Source organism: Cavia porcellus, unplaced genomic scaffold (assembly GCF_034190915.1).
Source record: "Cavia porcellus strain 051 isolate PalLab524CR breed Dunkin Hartley unplaced genomic scaffold, mCavPor4.1 scaffold_6, whole genome shotgun sequence".
Lineage (NCBI taxonomy): Eukaryota > Metazoa > Chordata > Mammalia > Rodentia > Caviidae > Cavia > Cavia porcellus.
This window is the reverse complement of record NW_026947489.1, coordinates 66,241,730-66,268,716: the sequence shown is the minus strand read 5'-3', so window position 1 is coordinate 66,268,716 and position 26,987 is coordinate 66,241,730. Positions and strand designations below refer to the sequence as shown.

The 26,987-nt window shown below is 38.6% G+C and overlaps 1 protein-coding gene across 1 annotated transcript in view; it reads right to left on the bottom strand.

Moving 5' to 3' along the window:
* Positions 1–26,987, bottom strand: part of Aatf (apoptosis antagonizing transcription factor) — a 97,395-nt gene that overhangs the window by 33,824 nt on the left and 36,584 nt on the right. Inside the window, exons 5-8 of the mRNA XM_063249620.1 lie at positions 24,445–24,559; positions 22,634–22,831; positions 21,950–22,112; positions 19,628–19,711 (exon numbers count right to left, since the gene is read on the bottom strand). Coding sequence (XP_063105690.1) covers positions 19,628–19,711; positions 21,950–22,112; positions 22,634–22,831; positions 24,445–24,559 — 560 coding nt within the window. The remainder of the gene's footprint in view (positions 1–19,627; positions 19,712–21,949; positions 22,113–22,633; positions 22,832–24,444; positions 24,560–26,987) is intronic.

Here is a 26,987-nt window from a genome sequence, read left to right as displayed (position 1 = left end):
AACAATCTGAAAGAAACCTAATGGACAATTCTAAAACAAACTAGTTCCTCCTCATCATTCATTAGTAATACAAGTTTGACTTTAACACTTTGTTCTTCACAAAAATAAGCAATTATTTATAGGCAAGACATGGCAGCAACAGCTACTTCACCAAGCTGAATAGCTCAAGTCTGTGGGTGGATGGAAAGAAGAAATAAATTCCTATGAAAGTAGTTCACTTTCTAGTTTTCATTTGTTTATGTAAAGTAGGCACTGGAAGAAGTAAAACAAATTTATAAAAATACTTCTGTAAGGTGAACTTTTATTGCAAAAGGGAAAAGGACATCTCAGTTGCAATTAAAAAGCCTCCTGTGATGTTTTTTCATTTGCTTATTTTTGACATTATTACCACAGCAATTACATTTAAAATCGCAAGGACCAGAGGCCACTGGTTTATTATCACTAGAAAACAGCAAGCTATTTCTCTACCCTATTTATCAGATTGATTCTCAACATCTTTCTGGCAGCCAATCTATCAGTTTATCTCTCCTACTTCATCACAGTCACTTCTGGCAGCTAAATACAAGATCCAAATCCAGTGTTACACAGACACACGCCACAGTAAACCTGTGTAACACTGCTGCGGTGCAGGCAGTTGCCCCCAAGGCTGAGGAAACGTGGGCCTCTGGTTGATAGTCAATATACTGTCAAAAGCAGAGAGGGGAACAGGCGGTCGGGGGGTGGTTAACAGTAATAAAGAGAAGGAAAATAATGGCATGATTGCATTTACTGCCTAAGTTCCCTGTTTCATCCTCACAAGATTACAACCACTATCCTTAGCTTTCCTAATCATACGTGATCCCAAGATGTTACGGACACAAAGGACCAAGGACTCACGGAAGATTAACCGGCACTGGGGTGATCCCATCTGGAAGACAGGCTCCCATGTCCTTGACGAAGGCTGGACTCTAGAGTGGAACAACTGCAGCTCTGACACTTGCAGTGATCCCCGTAATTCACATGCCAAGCTGGTGCAGCGTTCACTTCCAGGCACGCTGTCACCCACAGTCTGGGCTGCATTTTCACTACCTAAGTACATCACTCATGATTAAGAGGATGTTCTTGGTCTATCTAGTTAAGTCTAACTTTACTTAGTCTAAAATTTCAAGAGTCTGTTGTATCCAAAGTAGAAATAAGAAAACGGGGGAAAAATAAAAAACTATTGCAATACCCATTATTATTTCCTACAGCTATCATTATCACTGGAGTTAAATTTAGTTAAAATAAAACTGCTTTCAAAAAAGCTGCTGAAAAAGGAACCTTTAGGGCTATGGGCTGAAGAATTTCATTTTGTTTCTAAGGTGGGGTTTTGTTCTGGCCTGCAGTGGTGGGGACCCAGGGCCTACTGCTTGCTAGGCAAATGCTCTTAACACTGAGCTGCGTCTTCAGCGGAGGGCTCTGGTTTTTTTGGTACTGGGAATTTTACCCAGAGCCTTCACACTGAGCTACACTCTTTGCATTTTTTATTTTGCAAGAATGGCCCCGGCTGGGCTCAAACTTGTAATCCTCCTGCCTTAGTCTCTCAGTATGCTGGGATTACTGTTATGTGCCACCATGTACAGCCATGCTTTCACTTTTATAGTTTTACTCTATGAGCAAACCTTCCCACTAAAATTCAAGTTCTTAGCACAGTTACTAATCTTATTATTCTAATCAAGATGACACAGTGTTTATAGTAATTTTCTATGAGACTTGAAAAATGGAGAAGGGTATGAAATTTTTTTGTTCTAGTCTAATGTCTCCAGAGTCAACTCAGAAAGGTTTGATTATATCTCCAGGGGAAAATCACAGATGAAGTTAGGCTTCCCAGTCAGCCCACAAACCTAATTAACCCCCAATAGCATACAGGTCTCAAAACTTAAGACAGGGTGTCACTAAATTTTCCAGGCTGGCCTCCAACTTATGATCCTCTTGTTTCAGCCTCCAAGCAGCTAGGATTACAGGTACACCACTGCACCATATTAGGCACCATTTATGATACGTGGATTAAAAAACATGGATATCATGATGTTAAAAATAGAATCTTAAATACATTGGATTATCTCTTTCCCCTTCTCAACCCCTTTGAAAGACAGCACAGAAATAAATGTATTAACCCATAAGAAACAAGACAAAGAGAGATAATGAGAGCTGATATCCATAAAATTTCCCAAGAATGTAAAAGATGGAGCAGCAAAAGGTAGCCATCACCTAAGTTCCTGCGGGAGTAAAGGTGAGCGTGGAGACACTAAGGCCTAGAGGGAGGATCAGCCCTCCAAGGAGCATGACCAAGAACGGTGGGAGGAACAGCACGGTGGCGCCACTTGAGCAGGGTACAGCCACGTGATAACCACATGCACCATCCTGTCCCAGGGAGAAAAGAAAACAGTGGCAGAAGCCCCCAGCTGGAAATACAAGAGATGGGGTAAGATGCAAGTGTAAAGTTCCGTGCTAATCTTGGGGGCCTTCTGAGGTTCCTCTGTTCCCACTGACACAACGCCAGTGCTCAGCTGTACATTTCCTGGGTGGGGGATCCAAGGAACGTTTTCTAGAAAACCGAAATAGCTTTACCCTTCCTCAAAAGATTTTCAATAGCTATAGTCTGACAGTGTTTCCCTAAATTCCTATGTGGGGACCTTAATCCTCAGCATAACCATACTGGGAGGAGTGGTCTTGGGGAGGCAACAGGATCAGGTACCCTTGTACAAGAGATCAGTGAAGAAGGATCTTTTGCCCTTTCACCCCCTGCCACACGAGGACACAGCATGCCACCCATCTGGAGAATCAGTATCAAGGTGATACCTTGAAAGCAGACTGCAACCTTTACCAGACAACCAAGCCTGCTGATGTCTTCATCTGGGCTTCCCAGACTCCAGAAGATGAGAAAATAACTGCTATCCTTTATAAATTTCCTAGTCTCTGATATTTTGTTATAGCAGCACAAAAGACCCAAGATACAAGTTTTGACATTTGAAAATAGTCAAACCGAGAGACTAGTTCATAGTACAATTTATTCAAGGAAGCCAAGAAGCTTTGCTCAGGCTTCAGAGATTCCAAGTAACTTTTTTAATGCCTCACTCTTAAATATAAACAGAGAGTAAACAATCACCAGCATTGAAGGAAGTCTCAGACACAGAACAAACAGGAAAAAAAAAAAAAAAAAAAAAACAAAAAACTCAAGGGAGCAATGAAGGAAACACAAGAAAGAAGGAAGGATAAATAAAAAAGGGAGGGAGGGAAAAGAAAAGAGAGCAGAGAAAAGAAAAAATTGGGAGGGGAAGAAGGAGGAAGGAGAGAGAAGGAGGAGGGAATTTATACAAAATATCCTCAAAGAAGTGAAAGTACACTTCTACAGAATAGGATTGTGTGAGAAAAGGCTAAAACAAGAAAACAGGAAGCAAAAAAATTAAAAATTCAATAGAAGTGGAAGTGTAAAAAAAATTTCAGATATAAAACTAAAAGGCAAAAATAACATCCTCTTGCTTATTTGGAAAAAAAGGAAAAAATTCAGGAGAGCACTCAGACTAAACATCTAACTAAAAGGCTGGGAGAAAAGTTTTTAAAACAGTTATGAAATTTTCCCAAATCAAAGACCAGGAACCAGCCTGCAAAACCTAGTGTGCTGTAGAATGAAGGGCCTTTGCCGGTACACACGAGGAGCAGAAAGGACCCCAAACAGTTAAGAGAGAAAAACAGGTCACAGACACGGGGGAGCCACAGGCTCTGGTATCCGAGGGAGCGCTGGGTCACGTCTGCTGTCCTAATGTTCCGTCAGGCTAGCACTTGGTTTTGGCAACACACTGTGTGGTTATCCTTTATATTAAGGGATGGAAATTAAAATAATAGGATGAGATGTTTCAACAGTGATTGCAGATACCAAGGGACAGCAAAGGAATATCTTCAAAATTCTGAGGAAGACGATTTCCAATTTCAAGTTTCATATGTAGCCAAACCATTTAGCAAATTACATGAGGTCTCATCAATTTGCTCTCCACACTCTCTTTCACAGAAAGATGTGCTTCAATAAATAACTGTATGTGGCAATAAAAGGATTTAAGATGTTAGAAACAAAGGTCCAATTCAGGAAAGAGGCAGGAGCACGTCCCAGGAATATAGGCCACTCCAGGAGGGAGGAGCACCAACGCTCTTGGTGGGTGGGCAGAGAAAGGGACCGATGCCTGTGTATCTCAGGCATTTAGAGTGTGTCAGGAAACAGTGAGTCACACAGAAAACTCAACAAATATTTCCAAAACATGCGTTTTATGTTCTAGGAACAAACACAAGAAAACACAACCATAGTACATGTGAACATTAATTATTTAGTATAATAATGCAAAGGTTTACTTGTAGCCATCCTGAGAGGTGAGAAGTGAATCTCGCTACGGTTTTGATTTGTGTTTCCCAGGTGTCTAGCGATGTGAAGCATCTCCCCTGCTTCCCAGCTGTCTGTACAACTTCTCTGGAGAAATATCTACTCAGAGCCATTCCACACTGTGAACTGGACTGTCTTCTTGGTATCCAGTTATACGAGTTCTTTATGTATTTTTGATAATAATTTGTTATCAACCTCCATTCTGCAGTATCTTTTCACCCTTCTTATGGTATCATTTGCTGTAAAGCTTTTAATTTTGATGTTGTTCATTATTTCCTTAACTCAAGGTCATGAAGATTTATTCTTATGTTTCCTCCTATGAGTTTTACATATTTAGTCTATAGTTCATTTTGAATTAATTATGTGCAGTGTAGGGCTGGGGACCATCTTTTTTTTTTTTTTTTTTTTTTTTTGTCTTTTTCCTTTTTATCGGTACCGGGGATCGAACTCACGAGTGCCTGCTTGCAAGGCAGGCCCTTATGCCACTGAGCTAAATCCACAGCCCCTGGGGACCATCTTTTACATGTAGATATGTGATTGTCCTTTATGTGGTTATCCTTTATATTAAGGGATGGAAATTTAAAAAATAGGATGAGATGTTTCAACAGTGATTGCAGATACCAAGGGACAGCAAAGGAATATCTTCAAAATTCTGAGGAAGACGATTTCCAATTTACAGCAGACCACTTGCTATAAAGTCTGGTGTCTGTTAGTAACGGGGTCTCATTATATTCCCTAGAAACCCTCTGACTCAGACTCCAAAGTATGAATGATTCTTTCCCCCCACTGAACTGTTTAGATACGCTTACTGAAAAGTCAAGTAATTTGGGGAGGTTTCTTTTCTTTTTTTTGGAGACATTGTCTTCCTGTGTAGTTCAGGGTGGCCCTAAACTCACTATGTTAGCTCAGATGGGCCTTGACCTAGCAGCAATCCTCCTGCCTCAGCCTCCCAAATGCTGGGCTTACAGATGTGCACTACCAGACCTGACAAATAATTTTTAAAGGATGTAGTTTGATGGTCTCATAGTCTGTGGCTTTCTGAATTTGTGATCCAGAGTTACTCACAGATAATCCCTGAGGCAAATAGTTTAACACCCCCACCCCACCCAAAATCACTATTGTTGTCAACCAATAAATAACTCAATTTTTGTTTCTACAGATTTCCAAATAAGCTGTGAAATAATATTCAACATTTGCAAGAACAAATGCATTATATAAGGACAGCTGGCATGATTGCACATGCCTATAATCCCAGCAATCTGAGAAGCTGAGAGACAAGAGAACTATAAATCTGAGCCCAATCTGGTAAATTTAAAAAAATTTTTATCTCAAAAAACGGCTGGGGATATAGCTTAGTGTGAAGGCAAAAGCCAAGGCAATGAGCTCAATCTGCAGTACTAAAGGGAGTGAGGGGTAGAAAGAGGAGGAGGAGAAGATACATGAAAAAACATGTAACCAAAAGCTATTGTTGAAAAGGTCAGTCTAATTCTATCTTTGGTCTTTTTCCACCTTTTGTACTTGTGGTACTGGGGAGTCAACCCAGGATCTTGCACATGCAAGCACTACCATATCCCCAAGCTATTTTACTTTTTATTTTAAAACAGTCTTGCTACATTGCCCAGCGACTCAAACACACAGGGATCACACGTATGCACCACCACAGCCAGCTCAATTTTCCCACATCCTGGCTCGGTGTTGCAGCCTGCCTCCACTCTTGAGCTAACAAATATGGCCTATGATGTGGGAGAAGGATAAAGTTCACTCACTGAATAAAGTGACACAGCTTTCTCAGCATAAGCCCTAAAATATTTCAAAGGCAATAGTATTTCCCTAATTTTAGCCATTTAGGTCCAAGTGTATTAATCAAAACAAAAACTTTCTCATCAGATCCCATATATTCCATTAGACATGACATAATGTCTCCCAATATCTAATTATTAATTAGAGGTATAAATTAACTGTTATAAGTATTAGGGCCCTGATGTGTGAAGACAAAGTAGTAAGCAATTCCAATGTTAGAAAACTTCCTTTTACCAATATGCTTTCTTTTTCCTGCAAATAAAATACTTTTACAAGAACCGAGTGACTGCATTAAGCTACTCTTTCTAATCTCCACTTAAAGTAACAACACATGGAAGGTGCTATTTTCTGAAATTTTTAAAGAATTCCCTTTTTAATCACGTATCTATCTTGGTGTGTACTTTTCTCCTCCTCTGTCTGTAATCAAGGTAGGGAGAGGAGTTATATATTCTTGGGCCACTGGCTCAATTTCTGGCTATTTCTCAGCATTTGCTGGCAATGCTTCTTTTAATGGTACTATACAATGTAATATTTGTGTTGAAAGAATAAGAAGTCATGCAGAACTAAAGGATTCACAAGAAAACTAAAAGGACAGTACTAACTTGTATTCTACAATTATGTCCTTTAAGGGTTACAGGGGCTGACGAAATGAGTTCTCCCTATCCGTTCAATTGCCAGTAATTCTTCAGTACCGCCAGGATCACAGCTCCTTGATCCCACCACTTACTCAGCATCCCTTGCCCTCTCCCCATGTGCCCACTTTGCCCTTTACCAGGCAGATGAGATTCCTTAAGGCCTCAGGCTCGTTGCTCCTGTACATCCTCAACTTCTTTGTAGGACGTCCCTTTATTATAGACTCACAATCCCTTAGGGATGGATGTGTCTTGGGATTCAGAATTTTTAGAACTTTAGGATGGAAATATAGCACATACACCCTAAACTCTCCAATAGTCTGAGGCACCACTCCAAAAGTCAAGCACAAAATCAATGCAGCAAAACACATGCATATTTCCCCTAAGTGACACATACAAAACCTGTATGTCACCTCATAATCATTGAATTCAGGTGCTGTTGTGACAGTCTGCCAAGTTTATCAGACAAAAAAATTTTGAGTTTTCAAAACATTTAGATTTCAGAACTGCAGATAGGGTGTAATGTACCAGTACTTCCTTGGCAAAACTCCAAACTGTTACATCTCTGTGCCTGCGCACATGCGGCTGACGACGGCTAGACAGAAAGAACCATGCATACTGTTCTCACTCACCTTAATATCATCTACACTAGCATCAGGTGTGTCTTCAGTGCTACCTGGCAGTTCTACGTTTTCCTAGTCCCTTCATTCTCTCACTGTCACAAATACCTTTCCACATCCTTCTCATCCTTCTCTGGATCCTTCTATATCTCACTCTTGGCTTCCTAAATCATGAGAAATAAAATTACTCAGATAAGAGCTATATACTTGTACCCTTATCTATTTGCAATGACACATGTTCTGCCTTCTCACCTATCTACCAGACCAACCCTCTCTATCTTATAGCTCTCACCGGCAGTTTTCACATCTCTTTCCAGGAATTTCCCCATTGCTACGGGATCATTTCGCACAGTATACAAAAGACATCTTGAAACAAAACTCGCTCTACAACCTCCACTTCCCCTTCCAGCTATCGGCTGTCTCTCCATTCCCTTTATAGCAAATCTCTTACACGCTTTCCACACTGTCACCAACATATCTCCTTCGATTCCTCTTGAGCCTGTTCTACCACCCCACTAAAAACACTTTTGGTCACGATCACCAATGACTTCCCACACCGCTAAGACCATGGCCTCTCTCAGACCTCACTTTATTTGCTCTGTCTGCAGTAACAAACAGTCAAATACTACCTTCTTTTTAAAATGATTTTTAAAAAGTTTTATTCAGATAGTTTACTTACCATACAATTTGTCAATTTAAATTATGTAATTCAATGGTTCTTCATATTCACAGGATTATACAATCATTGCCATACTTAAATTTAGACTAACCATCACCCCTAAAAGAAATCCACTTATCACTAGGTCTTGCTCCCATTTTTAGTCAACACCCCTGACCCTAGGTAACTACTAGCCTAATTTTTCTTTTATTTTTCCAATAGGGCTATTCTGGACATTTCATACAAATAAAAACATAGTATATGGGTTTAGGAACTTCTTTCACGTACAGTGGTGATGTCCAGTACATCCATGTTGTACCACTTCCTTCTTTTTAGGGAAAAATGATACTCAATAAAATGCATAAATCACATTTTCCTTAGCCACTTACCAACTGGGATGTATGGATTACTTCTTTTGTGATCATTATTAATAATACTGTGAACATTCGTGTCCAGCTTTTTGAGTGACATATTTTCAGTTCTCTTTGGTGTATACCTCAGAGATCAGTTCATATAGTAACTCTGTGTTTAACATTTTCAGGAACTATGAAACAGAAGGCGCACCATTTTATAGCACCATCAGCAAGGTTATGAGGGTTCCAAGTTCTCTGTATTTTTGACCACACTTGCAATTATTTTTAAAAATTACAGCCATTTCAGTAGGCGTGAGGTGGTATTCGCTATGGGTAGTTCTGTATTTCCTGAAGTTTCAGATATTAGTGTTTTTCATGTCCTCACAGATCATTTATAGATCTTCTTTGAGGAAATAGCCACTTAAATCCTTCATTAACCTTTGTCAGTAGATCATAGAGTTCTTTATGTAACCAGGACATCAGTCTCTTATCAGATATACGATTTGCAAATATTCCCCCTAATCGTAGGTTGTCTGTTTATTGATGCTACCTATCATTTGTCTCAACTCATTTCTTTTTTCTTTTGTCACCTGTGCTTTGGAGTCCTACCTGAGAACATCTTATCGCTTCCTTTCTTTTGTTTTCCCCCTTTTTTCTTTTTTGCGACAGGGTTTCACTATGCAATTTAGGCTGGCCTTGAATTCACTATATAACCCAAATTGGCCTAGAATTCACAATAATCTTCCAGCCTCAGCCTCCTGATTACAGGCATGTGCCACACTGTCAGGCAGAACAATCCCTTTCTTAGCCAAAAGCCATGAAGATTTATGCCTTTATTCCTATGTTTTCTTGCAAAAGTTTTATAATTTTCACTCTAATGTTTGGTCCTCGATTTTATGGGTTAACTTTTGTGTGGGTATGAGGGAAGATTGTCTTCATTCTTTATATCCAGTTGTCCTTGCACCATTTGTCGAAAAAATTGTTCTCTCCTTCACTGAGCTGTCTTGTACCTCTTCTGAAAATCAACTGACCAGGCTGGGGGTGCAGCTCAGGGGTAGAATACATCCTTGGCATGTGCAAAGCCCAAGTCGTTCAATCTTTACCCCTCCAAAGAAAACTATTGAGTCTGTTTTTTTCCTTCGAGTCGCTATAAATGTGTTTCTTTCTGGTTCCTCAACTGTATTACATTGATTTGTATGCCTAGCATCATGCCAATGCCCTATGTCTTGAGTATTGTAGCTTTGTAGTAAGTTCTAAAATCATGATGTGTGAGTCCTGTATTAGTTGTATTAGTTAATGCTTACTACAATCTAATTAATCACCAACACAGTTGTCTTTGTCCCTCTTTTTCAAGATTGTTTTGCCTAAACTGGGTCCTTATATTTCCAATATGAATTTTAGGATTCTCATTAATTTCTGCTAAAAAAAGAAAAAGGCACAGGATTTTGCACAGAATCTTTAGATTGCATTTTATTCTTTTGGATGCTATTATAAATGGAATTGTTCTCTTAGTTCCCTTACAGCTTATGCATTACTGGTGAACAGAAACATAACTGATTTTTGTATATTCATTTTGTGCCCTGTAATACTGCTAGATTTGTTTATTCCATCCTTCATTTTGGTAGCTTTTTTGATATTGTGTACATAAAAAGTCACGTCCTCTGCAAATAAAAGACAGTTTTATGTCATCCTTTCCTTGTAATTCAGAAGTCTATTTTTCTTCTCTTGCCTCAATTGCCCTGGTTCTAGAGCAATGGAAGCAGCAAGAGCAGATGTTTTTGTCTTGTTCCTAATCTTTGGGGAAAGTGTTCCATCTTTAAATGTGATGTTTCCTGGGGATTTTCATAGACATCTCCATGTCTTTCTAGATCAAGTTACCAGTGTTTTTGTCATGAAAGGATGCGAAATACTATTTCTGTATCTATTTCGATAATTATATAATTTTTTTCCATTCTATTGACACAGTACATTAATTCACTTCTGATGTTAAACTAACCTTGCACTTCTGAGATAAAACCCATCTGGTTGGGGCTGGGGATTTAACTCAGTGGCATAAGCGCCTGCCTGGCAAGCAGGCAGTCATGAGTTCAATCCCTGGTACCGATAAAAACAAAAAAGACAAAAAAAAAAAAAAAAAAACCACCTGGTCACTGTGTGTATTAAAGGACTGAGTTTGCTGACTTCTGTTTCATGGTGCTGGCGATTGCATGCAGGCCCTTAGTCATGCAAGGCAGGCAATCTGCCACTGAGTTATACACTCATCTCCAAGTTTGTTAACTTTTGTATCAATACTCATAAGAAATACTGACCTCTAATTTTCTATCTCTGTGATGTTTTTTTGTTTGGTTTTGGTATCAGGATGATATTTGATTCCCCTTCACGTGACATGGAAAAATCACTCTTCCTTTCTTCCCTCTTGTCTTCTCCTTTTTTTTTTTTTTTTTTGAAATCTTTTTATTTTTAAAATTTTTTTTTTGTCTTTTTCTTTTTTATCGGTACCAGGGATCGAACTCGCGACTGCCTGCTTGCAAGGCACAAGGCAGGCGCTTATGCCACTGAGCTAAATCCTCAGCCCCCGTTGTCTTCTCCTTTTAAATCACCTTTGGCTGGTGCTTTTCCACTTCCCCAACCTGAAACTACTTCACTGGTCCAGGACTCAGGCTTCACATCTTTTCACTTTTTCTTTCTACCGTCTTTCCCTAAGTGACCTTATTTAATCTCATGCTGAGCCTCTCAAACTTGTATCTTCAGGACAGCCCCTCCCATGAACTCAAAAATCAGTCCATCAATCAATCAATCAATCAATCAATCAATGTTCTCAACAACTCTCCATGAATGAGGCAGAGGCAAACTTAAGACAGTTAATTTGTAATCAAAATAACTATAGGTCCATGGGGAAAGAAAAATCAAAGCCAAACACAAGACTCTTAATACAGTACTGAACTCTTGTTTCTTCTGTGACCATTAATCCTGATATATCAACTTGACTGGGTTAAGTAGCAAATAGCAGATTAGCGAGGCATACTTCTTGGTGTTACTCCATGGGCCATGGAATTATGGCCTGGGCTACTATGCAACTATGATTGAAAAATATAGAGAAGGTTGAAATTTTTAAGATTTATTACAGCAAAAGTTACACTGCCAGTAGCCCCTGCCACCAACACTGCCTATCACTTCAAACACACCTATCCAATCATTCTTGCCACTTTCTGAAGCACATCTGGAAGTTCTCTTTCATAAGTGTCTTTATTTGTGCTACTGTGGCTGTCTCAATATCCTGAATCAATTCAAAACATTTACTTGTAACGGTCCTTCTGACTCTGAGAAAGAACTATAGTCTCATGGTACCGTATTCAGGAAATAAGACAGATGAAGTCACACTGGAATGTTTTTATAAGCCTGCTTTTCTATTGGTTGGCACTTAGCCGCAGCACTCACCATATTAGTTTATCACACCGTGTTAAAGACCTCATGAAAGTACTTCCTGAATTGCTTCAGAAAGTGGTAAGAGTGATAAGATAACTGTGTTTGAAGCGATGAAGAGTCTTTGGAGAGGAATTTATGGCAGTGTGTCTTTTACTATAACGAATTTTCTTTATTTATTTTTTAACTTTTTATCGGTAATCAGGGATCGAACTCAAGACTGCCTGCTTGCAAGGCAGGTACTTATGCCACTGAGCTAAATCCCCAGCCCCACTATAACGAATTTTTAAAATTTTTAAATCTTCATTGTGTATTTTGAGCACATCTTATACATAGTCACTGGTCTCTTCTCTTTGACACTGTTGACCCACTTGCTTCCTGGCTGCCGTGCCCCAGCATCTTTGTTCCACTATGCCCTCCTACCATGTTGTTTCTGACTTGGAGTCAGTTTACCATGAACTGAATCCTTTGAAACTGTGAGCTGTATCAACCGGGTAATAATATCCACCACTAATCTGAAATAGGTTTCAGAAGATACTGGTACCTCAATTTTGCTTGCAACAAAGACTGCATTCTTGGAAAAGTATCCAGTTTACATCAAAGAGCATCTCTTAAGGCCTTTTACACACTACAGAGAAATTACTTTAGGTCAGATGTACACTGAAGGGTAAGTCAATGTGTTAATGAATGCTTGAGCTATATTTGTGAGAAGACAACACTGTCTTTATTACATTAGAATTATGTGTGTATTTTTATGTCAGGGATTGTCCACTTTCACCATTTATTTTCTCCACAAATTTTAGTAAAGCTACACTCTTGAAGAGGAGTTATGTAACTATACAAAATTAGAAACCCTCACTCCTACTAGATAATATATACTTCTTAAGAAACAAATCATATATATTTCCTTCACTAAACAAATATAAATCTGAAATACAAATTTTCAAGTGAATTTCCATACTTGTCCAATCAAAAGGTAGTAAAATGTGCTAGAAAGAAAATCAAATTGGAGGCAAGAAGACCCGGGTTTCAATGTTCTAACCCAGTACGTGGGATGACCTTAGCAAATCATGTATCTCTTGAAGCCTCCAGCTCCCTCACATGTGAAAAGTGGTACTCAAATTTAAAACAATTATTCTCTACTCCAGATCTACAATACACATACAATGCATTTTTTAAGATACTTATTACTTCCCTTTCTTTGCTAAATCATTCTCCCTGTGAATTACTTTGAAAGAAAATATACTACATACAATTTAATACTATCTAACACATTTCTATTTTAATGGAGAGGTAGTGTTCTCCATTTCTTAAAGAGTACCAATTCTTCACTCAGGAGTACTAAAAACTACTGGAACCCTATCTATCTTGGGATTACTTGTACAAAAAAGGCAAGTCTGGCTGCACATTTTCCTAGTAAACTCTCAGGGTACCACTTGTGTTTGAAAAACTATCTTCAAGGGTTCTAAAAACTCTTAGCTATTGCCTAGCTAGTCCCACAAAAAGTACTGGCTGAGGATTTGTTCTGAGGTTTTACTTCTGTTACGCTCTGATTTGGAGTGGACCAAAACCCAGGGCCTCATGCAGGTTAGCAAGGTTTACTTTGTTCTACCCCAGAGTGACACATCTACTTAACTCTGAATGTTTTTAAAGCAAAAAACTGAAAGAAATGAGGACCAGCCAGTCAAGTGACTCTTCCCTTGCTGCTGCTGTCTGATGAACCTTCTGGAACCCGCATATAAAATGTGGCTTCTGTCCTGCTGTTTTACAGTCTCCACAATAGTGAGCCCCAACTAGCAATCAAATTCCAACACTGAAACCATATTTGGCCTCAAGACTGACAGATTTACAAGGGTGGCGTTATCACTGCATTTAACAAATAGCACAGAAACTACCATGTAGTTCATATAATATTCTTATTCATGGCACATAAAATGATCTAATTATTAAAATTAGAGTTTCAACTAATACTGGTATTCAGTTTGAAATTCTTTTTAATTATTTATTTATTTGTGGTATCAGGGATTGAACTTATGACCTCACGCTTGCCAGGCGGGTGCTTATGCCACTGAGCTAAATCCCCGGCCCAGTTTGGATTTTTTTTAAACATCATTAGTATGCTACAAGACCTGATTAAGTCCCTGCTTATACCATCAGTCAGAATTTCAATTTTCAAATTTATGTACTTTGTACACATGTCCTCTCTAAACTCACAGCCATCTATGAGAAATAAATTTCATCAAACTTTTAAGAAACACTATCCAGCTGGGCATGGTGGTGCATTCCTGTAATCCCAGCACTCAGGAGGCTGAGGCAGGAAGACTGTTGCAAATTTGAGACCATTCTGGGCTACAAAGTGAGTTCAAGGCCATCCTGAACTGCATAGTGAGACCCTGTTTAAAAAAGATAAGAACAAACTAACAATCACTATCCAGATCTCAAATAACAGAAATACTTAAAAATAAAATTCAAAATGAAAGACATTTCTTTTCAAGTAATTAGCAGGAACAGGTTCAAATCAAACTTAAAACATTTTATTCTCCATCAACTGGACCACTGGAAAGATCATACCAACAGTAAGAATACTATACTGCCATTAACCACAGGATGACGAGGCATCTCTTGTTCACAATAAAATCTAAAACCATAGACTTAAGACTCCCATCAACTGTCCATATTAATCACTCACCAATTTAATTAAAGAAAACCCATCTTGTCTGACAGTCTGCCTCTCTTCTACTTCTCAACATTATTGACTTTTAATAGTTCAGTAAATGAGTAATTATTTGTTTGTAGCATTATCAAATTTCTTCGGTACAGGAGTCCAGCATGTGGCAAGGTCAGTTATAGACATGTCTTCATGGCAAATGAAAGGAGAAATTTAACCCATCAAAGTGGTCATCAAAAGAGCAAAACCTATTACATGTTTCTCTCGACACTCTTGGCTAGATTCAAAGTGACAGGACAAACCAGATCAAAACTAAACAGAGATAGAGGCAAGATACAAAATCCTAATGAACCCTTAGAAATCCAGGTATCGATCTGTCAACACCTAAGCTCAATTAGTCCTTTTAGAACAAAATACCTCATAAGGTGACAAGAAACTAGTTAGGGCTGGGAGTATCAAAACAATAAACCAGTTACTTTATGCAGCTAACCGCCAGGTACAGTCATGTCACAATATGGGCTCTTATGAAGATTAAATAAAGACTCATGGCAAACACCTCTCTCCTTAGTCTAGGAGCTGGTTCATAACTAGCATTCAGCAAATGCTGGCTCTTCCTCAATTCTTTAAGAGCTCAGGCTTATAAAATCAAAGATCATCTGATGGTTTAAAAAAGCAAAATAGAAGAAAAATCTCAAATTGAAGAATACACATCACATCTTAGAAGAACTTAATGTTATAAAGTAGCCAACAGGATTATGAAAATAAAAAACAGACACTGAAAACATTTCTGAATGGACCATCCTTCATGGGTATTTACAACCCTCGTATTTTGCGAAGTTGCCTTTAAGGATGAGCTTTGACAAGAAATAGGCCAAACGCAAAGTAATGCCATTTCAAAATAAATCCTTACATGCTTTTCTGTAGCAGGTGAATGCTTCCTCTCAAAAAACATTCACCACTGACCGTACTCAAGCTTTTGGCAATTCTAGTTTCCAAACCAGTAACAAAATCATAAAGCTAAATTTTTTTTCCAATAGAATTGTTAAGTAACAGCAGTTCAATAACTCATTTGCTTTCTAAGGAAAAAAATTACTTTCTAACAACGTAATATTTCTTCCAGTTCTAAGAAATGAACCATATTTATCTACAAACTAAAATTGTAATACTATAGTGAACTCTTTTTATGGCTCAAGAATGAACTGTTTAAAAATAAAGGTATACAGAAAGAACAAAAGCTAGCATTGGGCAGTGCACAGCTGTAATCCCAGTTGCTGGGGAGGCTGAGGTAGGAGGATTTTGAGTTTGAGAACTGCCTGGGCTATGTAAGTGAAATCTTGTCTTGAAAGAAGGGGGAGAGGGAGAAGAAGAGAGAACAAGCCTTGATTTAAGGAGTCCTCAGATCAAATACCAGTGTTCCCACTGGTGTCTGTTATACGACTTTAGGGAGTTACTTCTCATGGACTCAGCTGCTTCTAACAGTCTTTTCAACTAAAAAATTATAGGAGCTTTTATTTTATCTGCCATTGTCTTCAGTCCCTCTCACACATACACTGCATTTGCAGCCATCTAAGCATGTGCATGCATACGCATGTATAGCCTACATACACTTTAATAACGTGTATTTCTAAACTGTAGTAACTTAAGGCCCATTAGGAGACAGAATGAAAGTGAGAATGGACGAGTGTGTTTTGGAGGTTCTGACCCCATACATTACTCTCAGTAGTAGGGCATTTACACAGCCTCATGACACCTGAATTAACCAAGTAAGCCTTTAAACCCTTACAAAGAAACATTAAAATTCAATGTGGTTGTAATCTCTTCCTTGGAAAACATGGGCCCAACAAGTCTGGCTTCAAGTAGGGTTTAAAAAAGAGGCGAAAGATATTATTCTCAGCACCCAGCTCTTCCATATGACCACACTTAAAAAGACACACACACACACACACACACACACACACACACACAAGCCCACTGTAGTACATTGTACCACTTCTGAATGGAACACTTAGCTCAGGCTTACTATCCTGACAAATAAAGGAAAGCACTTTATGAAGCCAATTTAATTGGGAGGTGACAGAAAACATACAGCCATTTTCTTTAGCCTTATCATTGAATTGGCTTCAGCTCCAATCTCTGGCAAATCCCACTCAACAGAAGAAATTAACCAGGTCAGCAGAACAGGTGCTACGTTGTGTCTGTCAAGGGCCTGGCATCACCACAATTACTTGCACACAATGAAGCAGTAATCTTTACAGATCATCTCTCCCAGGGAGCACACTGAGGAGGGAGAGGAAAACTGAAGGGAGGTGGGAGTGAGGGGGAGCGGGAAGAAGAGGAGGAATAGGAAGCAAAGAGAAAAGGCAAGAAAAGAAAATGAATGCGCAGCTGCCTTGAGCTCAGCAGATGTCAGATGTGATGTACGAGGTTAGGATAAGCTGTCGTAGCCTGCTGCCAAAGAGTGGTAAGTGATTAAAGCCTACACAGTCTAAGCACCATATTTAGAATCTGTGGGGTTTCAAGGCTTGCACCCATTCCTTGCTGTGCCGCCAGATGTTGGCAACTGGTCCAGCTCCCACTGACGGTGCATGGATGGCAGCAGTTGGAACGGCAGCAGAGCAATCTGGAATGCTTCCGGAGATGCTGTACACTGACAAGTGTCACCCATCATTCACCTTTACAGAAGGCTGAAACAACTCCAATTTGCTGCCACTTCCCTCTTGGGAAACAGCCAAGATAAAGTTGCGCCTGGCAGCCCCATTTGTTTCACTCAGGTGTTTCAGCTGCCTTGCTGACCTCTATTAGTTTAAGTTTTAATTTAGATTAACCCCAGCACCCCAATTAACCAGCAAGGGGAAAAGCTAAGATGTGACTAGTCATAACTCTGAAATCAGAATTTATCGAAGTTGAAATTATTAATTGGGAAGAGGGGCCAATTGAGTAATGCAATTTCTTTTTAAACAGATTTCTAGGCCAAAAACGAGAAAGAAAATAAGTAAAAACTTTCAGATTAAGGCTTGCCAGCAAAAACAACTTCTCCCTAGTAATTTCAGATTATGTTATAAGCCTATTTAATTTATGATGTGCTTTCTGTCAAATAATGCACACTTCAATTAATGAGAACTGGAACATTTTTGATCGTCTCCTGTGATCTCATACAATTATGTAGCATTAATATCTCATATCAGGTACTTCCTTAGACACTCCAGAACAAAATAGAGTTCCCTACTCTTTTGACAAATAGACAAGTGAAGAGAGAACAGGGAAAATAATCAGGACCCCCTGACTGGGAATAGTTGAGGCCACACTATTCTTCTTTCTTATATCCTCTGGTCATTATTTTTCAGATCCACTTATGGCATTAATTTTACTGAATATTATAGAATGAATAAAAAGATTAACAGAAAGTCTGCCTCTTTTTTAGGGTAAAATGAGAAGGATTCCCAGTATACAATCATCAGGTCTGGTTATACATATAATTTCCTAAGAAGTTTCTTTGTTCATACTCACATGAGGGCAATCAAAATATAAAAGTGTTTAAATATTAAAAATTTATTATAGCAAATGACACAATGCCATTAATCTCCCTTAAAACATAACACTTTGCTTCAAACACACTCATTCCATCCTTCTTGCCACTTTAATTATTTGTTTGTTTGTTTATTTATGGTGGGTACCAGAAACTGACTCAAGACCTCGTGCTTGCTAGGCAAGTGCTGATCCCTGAGCTATATCCCCAGCTCCTCCTGCCACTTTCTGAATCAATTCGCGAATTCCTCTTTCATGAGTGTCTTCACAAGATGGGATCAAAAATACATTGAATGCTGCTGCCGAGTGTCACTGAACAGAAAGTCAGGCTGATAGAAACATTAGAGTGAGTTCTCATCCACCTCACTCACCAGCACAGGCACCATGTGACTTCTGGTTCTTTCCAAAGTCCAAATGACCGTGAAAAGTAAACATTTTGAATCAATTCAGGACACTGAGCCTGCCATGACAGTCCAACTAAAGACATCCACAGGAGAGAATTGCCAGAACTGTTTTAGAAAGTGGTAAGGAGCCGGGGAAATAGCTCAATGACACAGTGCCTGCCTGGCAAGCATGAGGCTGTGAGTTTGAGTCCTGGTACCAAAAAACAAACAACTAAGAAAGTGGTAAGATTCAAGGGGTAAGAATAATATGGTGGGTGTGGTTTTGAGGGGCATTAATGGCAAAGTGTCTTTTACTGTAACAATTTTTAAAAATTTAAACATGAAGCCGAAGGTTTAGCTCAGCGGTATAAGTGCCTGCCTGGCAAGCAAGGTTGTGAGTTCGATCCCTGGTACCAAAACAAAACAAAACAAAACAAAAAACCCATGAAATGTATTTTTTAAATCACATCATGTACAAAGTATAGTCATCATGGCTAAACCTTAACAGACAATTTTGAATTCTCTACAAAAGTTAACACACTCAAAATTCAGCAAAGAAAAAATTTTATCTTGATAAACAATGGCTCAATAAAAATCAGTGTATCACACCTGAACAGTATCCTCAGTTCTCCACTGAACACTAAAAGGCATAGCCTAAAGTGTATTTCTTTAATAAGTACAGTATAACTTATCAAGAGACTCAAGTATACTGGAAATTACTTTGGTTCTCTAGCTCAGATATGCCAGGCATGGTGGCATACATCTGTAATTCCAGCATTCTGGGAGCCTGAGGATGCAAAATCAAGACCAGCCTGGGAAACTTAACAAAAACTGTCTTTAAAAAAAGGCTGGAGATGTATCTGATAAGGAATAAGCCACATGACTCAAAGAAGCAGAAACTGCCTTACACATAATTTATACTCCCGCAACACAAACATGCCATAGTCATAGCCATAGCTATTTTCATTTCAAAGGGAAAAGATAAAATAAAGGAAAAGCAACAATCCAGAATGATACTATAAGACAACTCTGAATGCAGGATCTTCCTCTTAAAAATCTTCTAAAATAAGCTAAGAATAAAATAAGCTAAGAAATAATCGGAGAACTGTATTTAAAATGCTAAAAATTCTGATTTGTAACAGAACAAGACTGTTAAAAAAAAAAAAAAATCATACCTGGTGGTAAAAGTCGTCATCATCAAAGATTTCTTCATCCAAGTCCTTCAAGTGAGCATTGGCAGAGATTTGAGGAAGGATTTCCTAGGTCAATGAGAAGTGAAGTGAATCTCAAAAAGGGTATCAGAGTAACACAGCTATTTTAAACAATATTTCTAACAAAGTACTATTCTTCTTAACTTATGAAAAATTCTTAGAAATAAAAACTGGCCATGGGGATCATGACTATGATCTCAGCACTGAGAGAGGCTGAGACAGAAGAATTTCAAGCTTGAATCCCACCTAGGCAATGAGTCAGATCCTTTCTCAGAGAAAAGGCTAAGAATGTAGCTCAGTGTAACAGTATGCCTGGATTATCCATACGTGTAGCCTCCCTGTAATTAAATCCATTCAAACTAAGCTGAGAAAATATTCTTTTTCACCTGTAAGAGTGGTGATACTGTACTCAGGACTGGAGAATAAAGCTGGATGGATTATAAATTAAAATAGCCTTTGTTTTTTTTTTTTAAAGTAGCCTTTTTTGAGGCAATTTGGTAACAGCTATTAGGATTTAGTATAATTTCTTTAACATTTTCAGTTTAAGAACTCTATACATACGTTCACAGAAACATACAACTACAAATATTTAGCAATGTTTTCAGTGGTGTTATTTCTTAAAACAGAGACAAATTATCCAGAGCTTAAATAAACTACAGTATATGTCTACCCAATGGAATCCTCTGCAAGCATTTGGAAAAATGAGGTAGATCTCTCTGTAACCATAAGGAAAAGTGTCCAGAATACATTACATTGAAAAAGTAAGTTGTAAGATTTTAAATGCAATTGTAGTATTTTATATATTTATATATACATGTGGTTATTTTATTTAGTAAAAAGAAAAAGATAACTAAATTTTGAGGTAAGTATATATTATAAGCATAATGCTTATCATAACTGTTATTATCTGAGGAATAAAATTTTAAGAAAAGGAAGACTTTAGGGCTGGGGATGTAGCTAAGTAGCATAGTACCTGCCTGGCAAGCCCTGCCCCCCCCCCAAAAAAAAAGACAAAAAAGAAAAGAAAGAGTTTTACTTTAAATTCTTACAAATTTAAAAGCAATTAAGTATACATTTCTTTTATTTATTTATCTTTTTATCGGTACTGGGGATCGAACTCACGACCGCCTGCTTGCAAGGCAAGTGCTTATGCTGCTGAGCTAAATTCCCAGCCCCTAGTTTTTAAAAATAATTACTTTATTCTTTTATTTTTTTTTTTTTTTTTGGTACAGGGGATCAAACTGACAACCTCGTGCTTACCAGGCAGGTGCCTGTGCCACTGAGCTAAATTCCCAGCCCTATGCATTTCTTTCATAATTAAAAAATAAAAATGTTTCCTTTAAATAAAGGATTTTAACTACTCTCCTTCTGGATCCTTTTCCAGAATAGGTAAAGAGCAAACATTAAGCCAAAATAAACATTTGCTTCAGTATTCCCAAGAACAACTATAAAACTAAATCTTGCCAGGGATATAGCTTAGTGCCAGCCTGGCAAGCACAGGTCCTGAGTTTGATTTCTGGTTCCAAAACAAAACAAAAAACAAAACCCTAAATCTTAGTCATTCCTGATGGCACAGGAGGCTGAGGCTGAAGCCTCCTCAGGAGGCTGAGGTTGAAGGATCACTGTGAATTCAAGGCCAGTCTGTGCTATACAGTGAGTTTAAGGTTAGCCTAAACTATGTAGCGAGACCCTATCTCAAAAAAAGAGCAAAAGTGAGCTGGGAATATAGCTCCGGGGCACAATGCCTGCCCAGCAAACACAAGGTCCTGAGTTCGAGTTCCAGTACCAAAAAACACTAACAAAAAAAAAGGGCAAAAGAAATAAAATCTATACCTTTTTTGGTTTTGTTTTTTGGTACTGGGAATCAAACTCAGGACCTTGAATGTGCCAGGCAGATGCTGTGCTGCTGAGCTATATCCCTGGCCCCAAAACTAAATCTTAAGGGCTAGGAGTATAGATTAGTCATAGCGTGCTTGCCTAACATGTGTAAATCCCTGAGCTTGATCTCTGCCACAACCCCCCGCCCAAAATTATTTAAAATAAATCTTAAATCTTAATAAATAGTTCCCCTATCCAACTCGTGTATCACACAAGAGTAAAACAATATAAACAATTAGTAAAGCCCCATTTTAAAAAAAATCCATCTATAGATACTCTTAAGTTTCTTAAAGACCCAGTAAAGCACTCACACTTTCCTTTTTCCAAGAGCTAATTCCAGCAAGTCTCCACTTCATTTGCCTGACAGAAACTGCTCCCCATATCCACCATGCAGCACAGAGTTCTTACCGGTTCTCCTGGCAAACTCTTCGGAACAGGCGGAGCTTCTGGTTCAGGTTTGCCAAGAACTCGGTAGACAGAGCGTTTGGTTTGTGTCCTCCGTAGTAATCTTTCTTTGTCCATCAAAATGTGATCAATCTGAGTCAAGATTGAGCGTTCAAAGGCACTGAAACTCTGCAATATTAACCAGTCAGATAATACAGCAAGTCAGCGTGGAAGGCAGTTGCACTGGCTTCCCTAGCTTTCCTCGTCAGCACAGAAACAGACCACTGTCTTTTCAGAAGGGACTTCTGGCTAAGGCCTGAGTTTGTGAGTGGCTCAGGAAAAACAAAACAAAACAAAACTGGGTCTTGCGCAGGCCATATCACTTTCTTACAGCTACAGATTAAATTCTAATCCTTTAATGATAATTGCTGTAAAATCTGTACCTTTAAAGTATTTTGTATTCTTAGCAGTTCAATGCTTATAAAGTTAGTGTTTCAAGAATAAAACATTTTCTCTTAAACTTAAAAGTCCCAAGTTTGAATAATATGACCCAAATGGCAAAGGTTCTGTATGTAAATTTTGAGAGAGAAATGACTGGTCACTGTTCCACCACAACATCCATATAAATAAACTACAGCCTCAAATCTTACACCTGCTTCAGGTCACACACACACACACACACACACACACACACACACACACACACACGCCTTGCCCAGCTTCCCAGAAGCCAGCTTGGTTCTGTCATGCCATTTCTGCAGCGTGCGGTTCCTGTAGACGGTAAAGTCAGCAAAGCGCTTTGCCATGAAGCCAGGATAGGCATCCATCTCCAGCTTCCTCTTTGGCACTGCCTTTCTCTTCTGCTTTCTGTCTAATGTTTCATCATCTTCACTAGAGATCTCCTCACTAGAAAATGGGTAAGAATGCAGAGTAAGTAAATATTATGGAGACTAAAAAAAAAATTTAGCCTCACTGAAGTGCTTAGGCTTATCTAGTCTCTCTATATTTTAAATAACATCATAGACATGAGGATGGCTTTTTTTTTTTTTCAGTTTGAAAAGAATGTTCATGAAGTCAATCAAAAGCTCATGTAATTTTTCAAATAAATATGAAAAGCACTTGAATTTCAAAATATTTTTTAAAAAGTAAGCAAACTAAAAATAAATGACTATTAGAAATGTCTATGAATCAAGCCTGCACTGTTACAGAAGGGTCTTTAAAAATTAAACACATAATCATATTTCTATGACCTTAATCCCCAAATCAATAAGAGAAATGTGTCTCTGTAAGAACTATTCGGGAAAGGTGAATAACATAACATAAACATAACATAAAGAAAATTCAAAGGGGTAGGCACCCACATCTGTGCTAAACTGCAACACAATAGCACTCTAAATCCACAGAGTCTGTCAATCAACTGAGGAACAAAAATATTCAGGAAAAAAAAAAAACAAACATGTTTTAAACATCTATCTCCTGGCATTATTCCTTAAATTACATTGTACAACTATTTATATAGCACTTAGATCATACTAGATAAGCAATCTAAAGATGATTTAAAGTACTTGAGAGGATATGTGTGGTTATATACAACTATTACACCATTTTTACATAAGGGACTTGATAGTCTGAGTGAGGCTCTGGGTGTCATCCCTGGCACTGCAGGAGAGTGGTGACACAGACAGAAGGATAGATACTGGCTTGAGTGTCTGCAGATCTTGGAATCATGCTGGATTCTGGAATTAATTTCCATGGTTACCTAAGGATGGCTGTACAAACTCAGTTATCCAGTGCTCACTGGGTTACTGATCCAACATACTGTATGTGTGTACTCAATACACGTAAGCTCCCTTTCTGTCCTTCTGACTAGTTCAGTGGAGAACAACCAAGCAAGACAAACCCAGTGGAAAAAAGGAAGCAGGTGTCAAAGCAGACTCAAACAAAGAAGAGAAACCCTTCTTCAAATGTAATTTCAGAAAAGCAGCAAGATTATTTTGTCATTCTTTCTGAAATCTTTCTTCCCTTTAAAATAACCCCTTCCTTCACTGAAGATGGTTGTGACCAGTGATCCCATGGTATGAGCACACAAAGTGCTTCATAAACATTGAGCACTAACAGTCAAAATGTGCTTTTATCTCCTAATTTCAACAGACCTGAGACAAGGCAAATCTTTTTCCCAAGCCAAAGAATCAGACCCAACTAAAGATAAAAATCCAAAATTTATGTGCCTCTTGACCACTGTTATTTGTAAGGGACTCTTTTTTTTTTGTTAGGTGGTACTAGGGTTGGAAACTAGGGCCTTGCGCGTGCTAGGCAAGTGCTCTACCAATGAACTGCATCTCCACCCCTTTTTAAATTTTTGAGATAAGGCCTCACTATATCCCCCAGGGTGGTTTTGAGTTTGTGATGCTCCTGCCCTAGCCTTCCAAGTGCCTGGAAAAGACAGCTTTTTCTCTCATAAGAGATGGGAAACTATCCAGATGAAAATAAACAACTCCACAGTTTCATTCTCTCCTTACCTTTCCTCTTTTGGCTTCGTTCCATCTACTAGATACCTAGTATCTGGGTACTGGAAAAGCAACTCTTCCTGAAGATCTACCAATGATCTCAACAATGCTTTAAGTGCCTTGTGACCTGGGAAGGAAATAAGACCCACAGAAGAGACAATTAATCACTAAAATCTCCAAAAAGAGTGATACTTGTAACTCATGTCTCCCGAGCAGTTCTGGCAGCAGGGAGCACAAAAGGAGATGCAGGGCACAACTCAGAACTCTCCGGAATACACAGTTCCCAATGGAAATAATAGTGCCTAGGCCTGTTGCAAGAAACAAGCAAGAAAATATACATGAAAGGTGCTTTGGAAAGTGTCTGCAGAGAGTAAAATTTCAATAAACTGTCAGCTCTTAAATTTAAGTGTGGCAAACTACCCCCTGCCTGCCATCCTAACATTACACTTACATTTCTACAGGTGATGCACTGATCTCTTGGATTTGGCTAATTCATCAGGCAATTCCTCTTCTCCTAAGAAGCAAAATGCAGGACTGGCTCCCTCTCCCCTCCACCTTCTTCCCCAGAGCTTATTTGCCTCTGCTGTGACCTAAAGATCATTCTCTCAGCCACTTATACTCCTTAAGCAAAGTTCCTATTCACATGTGAAAATCCAAGTTGATGTTTTTCTAAATACATGGATACAAATTAATTCATATTAACATATGAATTATGTGTATATATATAGATATAAAATATGTACTTAGAGACTATGCTTTCACCTGCTTCTTATAGCCAACAGGCCACAGTTGCAACATAGCTGGTTAGGATTAGGTATAAAATCTCTTAGGTTAAGAACTTTCAGAATAAAAACTGGTCCTGTAAGAACTAAACTCTTGCTTTCTCTATCAAAATAATCCCACTAAACAGGTTAACCAGACACTGATAATCAGCATTTATGCTGATTAAGAGCACTGCGATTCCTCACCTATAATCGAACTTCCACGTTTCCAGCAACTGTAAGAAAATTTTCACATGGCTCTATCACACTTTCAAGCATACCATGTCAGAAACAAAATCTTTTTTTCTTTCTACTTAGTATTTTTTCCTTGTCTGAATTTCTGTTTTATGCTTAATGTGTTTTCATAGGAGACTACTGACATTTGGTTGCCTTTACCTCATACATTTAATTGTGGCTGAACTGTTTTTATTTATATTACTAATAACTGCCCATTCATCTCTAGCCACACTTCTATCCCTTTTTCCCCCTTTTAGGAAACTGTAATCTCATAAGCATCCCTTCTATCTAACAACCCCTACATTCATTTTTATTTTATGTTCCATACTAACGTCAGCCTGCGCTACTCTCAGCCCACACAAAATCTTTTACGGTGATTTGTGAGTCTCAGTCTTTTTTTTTTTTTTCTGTTTCTGCTTCTACCCTACCTACCCTGAGCAGCCATCTCACCATTTTATATTCCTACCAGACACATCACTGGGACACCAGCACAAGTCAGGCTCTTGATGTGTCACGGACAGAATTCTATTGCAATACAAGGCTGAGGGCTCAGCTACCTGCGAAAACCTCCCCAGATTGGTCAGAAGTTATCCCACGACCCAACTACTTTGCCTACTCTCAAATAATCTGCATATAAAACTATATGAATAAGACTTTATTTAACAACAAAAAAGGGGAACAAGTCAGCATATCCCAAGATCCAGCCATGTTGGAACTTGGGGGCTGAACAAGAAAGCAACAAGCCCTTCTTCCTGGTAAGCCCAGCACAAGTGAGCAGCAGGTGTGCCAGGGACAGGTAAGTCAGCTCTCCTGTGAGCCTACCAGGGCATGGGCTGAAAATCAAACGCTGGCCCGCTCCCACAACCCCTGCCACACCCCACCTCCATTAGCAACTGGATAGTGTGAAGGACAGCTGGAGTTGAGAGCAAGTAAGGTACACAGATCAACTAAATGCCTGTATTGTTGGGTTGATTACGCTGACCTGGGGCCAAGGTCTGAGCATCTCTTGGGAGGAAGACCATATGCAATATAGCAAATATGGGGGATTTTGCTCTATCTTCTCTTTGAAGGCCAATATTGTTTTCATTATTCTGCTTTGTTCTGATTAACTGTTTTTGCTCTATTCAATATTCTGTTTTGACAGGTTTTATACTGTTCTGTTTTTGGTTTGATTTTGCTATACTTGATTGAATGGACAACTATTATAAAGATAATGAGATATACTATGGTAGCTATTACTGTTATTCCGGTATCCTGCCCTGAAGTTTTGTACCAGTTTCACGGTATTGTCTCGATTGGCTTTGTTCTGTCTTGTTTTGTTGTATTTTACTACCTTCAAAATAAATAAATAACAAAAAAGACCCTTAGTCACATCTTTTCTAATTTCTATATTCTAATCATTTTATAATGCATATTAATACCATTTGGGGAGGATTTGTAATATATAAACATTGCCTTAAACCCAAAATGCCTTGTGTTCCAAAGTAAAATTCTCAACTCACTGCTCTCAATCTTAAAAGGTGCGAGAATGTATTTTCTACCACATACGGAGATTAA